The sequence below is a fragment of the Crocuta crocuta genome, unplaced genomic scaffold (assembly GCF_008692635.1).
Source record: "Crocuta crocuta isolate KB4526 unplaced genomic scaffold, BGI_CrCroc_1.0 scaffold121, whole genome shotgun sequence".
NCBI classification, from domain to species: domain Eukaryota; kingdom Metazoa; phylum Chordata; class Mammalia; order Carnivora; family Hyaenidae; genus Crocuta; species Crocuta crocuta.
Window position 1 is genome coordinate 4,701,631 of NW_027528608.1, and position 7,709 is coordinate 4,709,339.

Genomic DNA, 7,709 nt, shown 5'->3' on the forward strand with positions numbered 1-7,709 from the left:
CTGGAGCGGGCGCTGGAGGCGCGCACGGCGCGGGACTACTTCGGTGAGCGAGCTCGGCCGCGCCGCGGCTCGGCCCGGGGAGGGAGAGCCCGGGGTGGGCCGGGCGCTTGGCGTTGGGCGAGAGGCAGGGGTGAGAAAAGNGTCCCGTGGCGCTTGGCACGGGGTGTGTGGGTGCGAACCGCAGGGTCCGAGGTTTATTTAGAGCAGCGACTTCGACTCTAGGTCTCTGGCCTGTGAAGGGGTTCTGGCAAAAGTGGCTTTCCTTTAAGCGAAAGTCATGTCAGTAGGCACAGTAAGCCACTTTCGGGTCATTTCTTCTTAACTCTTGGCACTTGCCTCTGCTCATCCTGCACGGTGCTTCGCGATGAGCCCCAGCAGTGTAGGGACTGGTGCTCCCGTAGCCCGCGCCCCCCGCCCCCAGCAGTGTGGGGAGTGGGCCGGGTACCTCCGGACCCCCCTGACCTGAAGCTTTGGTAATGGTAGTGGCAAGGGGGCAGAGTGTGGAGGGAGGGGAGGCCCACCCTGAGGCCCAGCACACACACTCGGGGGCTCTGTGGTGTATGCGGGCTGTTTCCAGAGAAAACCCTGCTTCACAGCGTTTGCAAAGCCCATCAAGTCTCTGACAGCCTCCATTTCCCAGTCTGCCCCTGGCCTCCTGATCCCTAGTCCTTTGGATAACTCGTAGGACTCTTACTTAGGCGGAGGTTCTGAGAAGAGGCGTGGGGAGGGGGCTTCCCTCCCTCCCTTACTGATAAGCGGGAAGGCAGAAGCACCTGGCTTTGAGGGGGTGAGGGTGGGGGTGGTTATCTTGTGGGGCAGGACTGGGCTGTCCTGGGGTTTGTATCTTTTCCTGCATTCATTCCCGCTAGCAGCTCAGGACCGCCCCGAACTGGATCTTGAGCGAGGAGGAGGCTCTGGGTGGCAGGCTAGATGGGGGCATTCCAGGCAGAAGGAAGATTGTGGGCCAAAGGAGGCATGTGAGGGTGTGGACTGTTCCACTCTGCACCCAGGGGTTGTGTGGGCCGCAGGGTGGGTCTGCCTTCGGGAGGGACACACAGAAGAGAGGTTCGAGCCCATCTGGGAGCACTGGGGTGAGAATCTGTGGTTTGGCAGGTGTTGGGGCTGCTGTCAGATGGCCCCGGGGGCATGGTGGTGAGTTAGGAAACTGTTAGCCCCTCGTGCCCGCCAGGTGCCCGGAGCAGAAGCTGGGGTGGGCTTCTGAGGAGAACGCCTCCAGTGCTGTCTCTGGGAGAGACTGCCTGTCTCCTGTCCCCGTGCACTGCGGGGCCCGCGTCACGGTGGGTTCTGTGAGCCGCTGCGGTTACTCATGAGTCCGTGTGTGAAGCCGAGGCGGCCGCGCCCGAGCAGGTAGTGCTGGGAGACTGAGGGGCTGACGGCTCGAGACCGCACAAGCTGGTGGGTCATCCTTTCGAAAGGGCCCATTGAATCCACCAGGAGTGGGAGGGAGCGATGGTAGGTAGACCTTTTTTCCGAGAAGCCAGATCTGGGTTACCTTTTCCTAATTTTTAAAAATATGGGCAACTGTTTGCTTAAACTGTTGATAACTTAGTGCCGACATTTGACCTGGAGCTTTAGAAGTGGCAGTTTCACACAATTCAGCTGGAATGATACACAGTTTTGCAAGAGGAGGTCCGCAGGTAGCATGAGCTCAAGTGATGTCTGATACGCCGCATCCTCAGAGTGTGTCTTTCTTTCCGGGCCACCCCTTCTCGCTGGCCCTGGCACTTGCTGACCTCCTGGCCCCTCTCTCCATTCACTGATGGCTTTAGAACCTTCCCATCTCTCCTCACCAAGTTCTGCTGCCAGAGCCAGCCAACAGCCGCAGACTTCCAGAACCTCTTGAACTTTGGTGGCCTCCCTGCCTTCTCTGGAGCCACCTCCTCCCAGGGCCACACCCTGTTTTTGCTTTGCTTCGGGTCTGACTGCCTCTTGGTCTCCTTAGTACCTCCGATTCCTTGAATCGCCTCTGCCCTGCAGAACTCTTGACTCTGAGCCAGGACTGCTGCACCCTTTTTTTGCTGCTGCACCAGTAGGCGTTGGGTCGATGGTCTTGAACCCCTGTGATCTTCTGGGCGCCACCCGTCGCCCTAAGCCTCAGTCAGTTCCCTCTTTTATTCCCTCAACAGCCTTCCTGTTCTCTCTGGTCCCTGGGCTTGCTTTCTGTTTTGCTGCGAAAACGGAGGTCAGCAATTGCAGGCTGCCGGTCATTTACCCTCAGGGTGTCAAATCCATGTCTAGATCTGAGGATCAGGGTCATTCCACCTCCAACCCCCACCTCCTCCGATCTTCAGCTTTCCTCTTTCCGCTGGTCCTTTTTCTTTGGTTATAAATATGCCTTTAACGAAAAGGTCTTTCACTTCACAAAAAAAAAAAATGGCCAGGAAAAAGCAAACCCGCACCTGCGTGGTCACAAAGTCTCGGTGGCGTGCCCGCCTCTTCGCATCCCGGTGCCTGGTTGGCATTGCCCTTGCTCACGCGCCTCCGATCTCCCCTCAGCCGTCAGTCGCCCCTCGCGGGACTCAGGCAGCTCTTGCCGGACTCCGGTGCGGCCCGGCCCCGCCGGCTGCTTGCCAGGCCTCGGGGGTCTGGTTTCACTGTTACCTCCCACAGGTGGGGTCCACGCTCCTCGAAACGCTGCACTCCCTGAAATTTGTGGCTACTCCAGGCTCCTGGTTCTCCTTCGTGTCTTTTAATAAAGAGGTGAAAGCACATATTTAGACAAAAAAGCCAACAGAACCAAGCTAATCATAGCCCCCCCTCTTGCCCTGCCTCCCGTCCCGCTTCCCACGGACACCTGGCTTTCACCCTTCACTGTGGATTCTGGTAACTTAAGAAAGTGACAGGGTCCGGTTTTCAGACTTGACGGACAAGAGTAAGGGTGATCGGGTGGGTCATTTTCACTTGCCAAAGGGAAGTCTCGCTGCAGACTGTGGGATGGATTCTTGGGGGCCAGGCTGGGATGCCTCTTGAAACGGCCTTTGGGATGAGAATTGATGACTTTGAATCAGGCCGGTGGGAGCAGGGGGAGGGGGGGAATGAAATCGAAATTAGGGAACAGAGGAGCTGAGATTCAGAGTTGGAGGCGACAAGGAGGGGAGACCTGGGTGCTCCCCGAAACCTCCCTGTGCGCAGGTGCCGTTTCCTGAGCAGGAACGCCAGGGCAAGAGCAGTTTTGCGGGAAATCCAGAGCTCTGAGCTAGACCTGCAGCGGTCTGGGGCCATCTGGGAGCTGGTCAGTGACTCAGGGGAGAGGTGTGGGCTGGGGCAGAGCGCCAGGAGCCCTCGGCAGGGGTGAGCCATTGCAGCAGGTGGGACCGCCCAGGGAGACGCGGGACGGCCACATGTGGAGACTTGCAGGCATGTTGGCCTTCTGCATCTTCAGAACGTTTCAGTTGGTAGTTAGTTTCAGTAGGGAATAATTGCTGTTCTCCGCTCTCCCTTCTGCGTCCCCAGCAGCCACCTTTACTTTCCTGTCTGGTTTCGAGGGCGTCTGAGCTCGCCTTCCCTCCCCTGGGGAAACTGAGGCACGGGAGGCCCAGGACAGAACAGGGAGCACCCAACAGAGCTGGGAAGGGGGAAGAGCCAGAAAGCTAGGTGTGGGGCACAGTCTGGAAACGAAAGAGGGGGAGCTGGCCCCACATCTGGTAGGTTCAGGATGGGAAGTCTGGAGGTGTGCACAGTTAGGAGATGGCAGTGTGGATTCAGCTTTCTTTCCCACTTGGCAGGGTGGTGCTGATGGGGGGGAGGCTCAACCCTGGTTACATGTTAACAAGAGAGAGGGAGGGGCAGGGAGAGAGAGAGAGGTGGTAGAAAGTGAGGGAGAGGGTGAGGGAAGCAGCCAGAAGACTGAGGGTCTGGAGGGCCAGCGGAGGCTGTCTTCATGCCCTGTGGGCACAGGAGACCCTGGGGAGCTGTGAGGGGGACTTCCGATGTCCGGGCTGGCCGCCCACGTTCGGGGTCTCCAGGAGGGCTGGCCAGGGAGTCCCCGGGACCAGTGCCGGGCTTCCCCCCCGGCCTTGCTGGTCCCCCTTTTCCTTGCCACCCCTCCCCTGCCTGCTAGGGGTGGTCCTCGATTCCCCCCAGTAATCCCGGATGCCCGCATGGCAGCGTCCTGCCTTCTTTCCTTTAGACCTTGGCTCAGACAGCACCTGGTCGCTGGGGCCTTCTTCACCCCCTCATTCAAAGCTCACGCGCTCGTTTCCCCCGGAGGTATCGTTTATTTACCTGTTGGCGTCTGTCTCCTCCGCTGGCACAGAGGCTGCCTGAGCGCGCCCTCCTCAGGGCGGTGCCGAGTCCCCGGCACCTAAGCGGTGGGGCCGTAGCGGGCCAGCAAGGTCAATGTGCTGATGAAACGAGAGAATCCATTCACCTTACGACACAGATGAGGAAAGCACGGCTGGGGTGGGTCAGCGACTCTGCCCTGGTTGTGCCCGTGTGGCCTTCATTCTTTCTGCCTCACAGACCGCAGGACTTCCCTTCAGTCCAAGAGCGGGCCACCGCTGAGGGCGCCCAGAATGACTTTCTAGTATAAACATGCCGTTAGTATCTTTTTAATGTTTATTTTTATTTTGAGAGAGATAGAAAGTAAGCAGGGGAGGGGGCACAGAGAGAGGGAGACGGGGTCTCAAGCAGGCTCTGCACCATCAGCACAGAGCCCGATGCGGGGCTTGAACCCGTGAACCAACCGTGAGATCATGTCCTGAGCCAGAATCAGGCCTTGGACCCTCCGCTGACTGAGCCATCCAGGTGCCCTTACATGTCCTTAATATTTTGATGGCAAGGACGGGATCAGCCAGCCGTGACTCTGTGCCCGGTGCCCTGCTTACCCTGAGTCCTCAGATAACACCAGCAAATGCCAGGGTCCCCGTGTTGCCACGTTAGCCGTTCGTGGACGGAGCCTCGGGAGGTTCATTCGCCGGGGGTCAGGCGGCGTTAGGACAGTCCCGGTGCCAACCTGGGCTCTCTCCTGCCTCTCTCCCGCAGGCATTTGCATCAAGTGTGGGCTTGGCATCTACGGGGCAAGGCAGGCGTGCCAGGCAATGGGGAGCCTGTATCACACAGACTGCTTCACCTGCGACTCCTGTGGTAGGTACCCTCTTCCCCGGCCCTCCCGCACCGTGGGCCCCTGCACCCAGGTCCCAATGCAGGGCGCTGTGTCCCCTGGCCGCGTGCGTGGGGCGTATACAGCCAGTGCTGCAGTGTTTTCTGCCTGCCTGGGTGTGGGGCTGCTCTTTCCTTTCCCTGCAGTTTAATTTTTCTCCCAAGTTTACATACGCGTGAGCTATAAATGTTATAATTTAACCTAGAGAAAGTTACGAAAAGAAAAAAGTAACTGTTATCCAACCAACCTAATAAACCTGCACTCTTGATTCTACTGCTTTCCTTCAGGCTTTGCCCCTGACCAAATATCTTTCATTTATACTGAGCATGTTAACGTTGTAGTCTACACAGGCGTAATCCATGCACCGTATCAAGTCAAATAGCCCTGGCAGGCTCTGTTTTGCAAGAGCAAAAAACCACTCATCTTTCCACTCCTGGTCCCATTCTCCGGCTGCAGCCGCTCAGGATTTTTTAGCAGTTTCTTCTGGCAGACTCCTCCTTATTGTAACAAGCACACAAGTGCTGGTTTTTGATGCAGCACTTTTAGACTGACACTTTTGCTATGACAGATGAGGAACAGGCTCTGCCACCGCCCTTTCCTCATCACTCCTGTTTTCTCAGTGTACTTTCTTTTTTATTTTTTTAAAAATTTTAACATTTATTTGTTATTTTTGAGAGAGAGAGAGAAACACACACAGCATGCATGGGGGAGGGGCAGGAGAGAGGGAGACACAGAATCCCAAGCAGGCCCCAGGCTCTGATCTATCAGCACAGAGCCCGACGTGGGGTTTGAACCCACAAACTGTGAGATCAAGATCGGAGCCGAAGTCGGTCACTCAACGGACTGAGCCACCCAGGCGCCCTCAGTGTACTTTCATTGTAAACTGTGGTTAAGTCAGTAAACTAGGTTTATGTTTCCTTAACTGTTTATTTTTTTTTATTAAAAAATTTCTATAATGTTTTATTTATTTCTGAGAGAGAGAGATAGTGTGAGCAGGGGAGGCGCAGAGAGAGAGGAAGACACAGAATCCGAAGACAGGCGCCAGGCTCTGAGCTTTCAGCACAGAGCCCAACGCGGGGCTCAAACCCACGAAGCGTGAGATTATGACCTGAGCCGAAGTCGACGCTTAACCGACTGAGCCACCGAGGCGCCCCTCCTTGACTGTTTAAAACCCTACTGCAGAGCGAGGAATTATACTGTGATCACACTCCCTTTTTGTCCTATAGTCTTTTCGTTTTCCTGAAGTTTTTTTGTGTCTTTTTTTTTTTTTTAACCCTCCCCTCCCCGCCCCTTGTATTGGCTTGGTTTATATATCTTCACTTCCCGCCTCCCCAGAGGCTCCATCCTATCAGGCTTCCTGCACAGTTGCTGTTGGGAGGCTCTCACCTCCCCTTAGCCTGAGTTCATGGCCCGCTGGCCCTGGCGGAGTGCTCATTCTGTGCCTTCCCCTGTGTGCTCCCTGCACTGGATCCACTAGGTCCTGGCAGCTTTTAGCTGCAGATAACAGAGAAACTGCTAAGGAGGCTTCAACTCTAAAAGTATTTTTTGGCTCAGTGAACTGGGAGCCCTGAGATAGGCCTGGCTTCAGGCTGGGATTGATCTAGTGGCTCAGGCCCTATGAATAGCTTGGGTGAGTTTCCCTTGGGTTTGGCTTCTTCCTCGGGTTTGGGCAACTTCTTTAATGGTGGTGAAATGTCCGAGGCGGCTTGAGACTTCCATTGGCACACCACTAGTCTGGAGGAAGGGGGGCATCTCTTCTGGTCATGTTTTTGGAAACTTCTTTTCCAGAAAGCACCTGGCATATATCTCCTCGTATGTCACTGGCCAGAGCATCTCACACATCCATTGCTGAACCAGTTTCTTTGGTTGTGGGGAATGCTATGGTTGATTGACTGACCTGCCTGAGTCTCTGAACCAATGTCATAATAAGGGAAGAGGAATTATCTTTATACTGATCAAGCCTGCCCGTGGGTAATGGGAACGGATTCAGGTTTCCCTTGAGCGCAGCAGGCTGTCTGAGGTAAGGCTGCTACTGAACACAACTCGGAGGAGAAGGGAAGAATCAAAGCTGTGAAGCAATGTCTACAAGACATTATCTAAGAAAGGGCATGTGGGAGGCCAGGGTTCTGAATTCCGCTATGTCTAAAATATCTTTCTTCTACCCTCTCTCTCACTTATTTTGGAGTTTGTGAATAGGTTTCCAAATTTGAAACAATTTTCACTCAGCATTTTCTTTTTTTCTTTCTTTATTTTTAAAAATTTTGTTAATGTTTATTTATTTCTGAGACAGAGGGATACAGAGCATGAGCAGGGGAGGGGTAGAGAGAGAGGGAGACACAGAATCCAAAGCAGGCTCCGGGCTCTGAGCTGTCAGCACAGAGCCCAACGCGGGGCTTGAACTCACGAACCATGAGATCATGACCTGAGCCGAAGTCGAGTGCTTAACTGACTGAGCCACCCAGGTGCCCCAGCATTTTCTTTTTTTAAAAAGATTTTAGGGGGATGGGCATGGAGGAGGACACTTGTGGGGATGAGCACTGAGTGTTATGTGGAAACTAATTTGACAATAAACTATTAAAAAAAAAAA

General features: G+C 55.0%; 1 protein-coding gene across 1 annotated transcript in view; it reads left to right on the plus strand.

Annotated features, from left to right (window-relative positions):
* The window catches only part of WTIP (WT1 interacting protein), a 20,367-nt gene continuing 12,658 nt past the window's right edge, over positions 1 to 7,709 (plus strand). The window contains exons 1-2 of the mRNA XM_077754674.1: positions 1 to 43; positions 5,005 to 5,106. Of these exons, the coding sequence (XP_077610800.1) occupies positions 5,061 to 5,106 (46 nt within the window). The 5' untranslated portion in view covers positions 1 to 43; positions 5,005 to 5,060. The remainder of the gene's footprint in view (positions 44 to 5,004; positions 5,107 to 7,709) is intronic.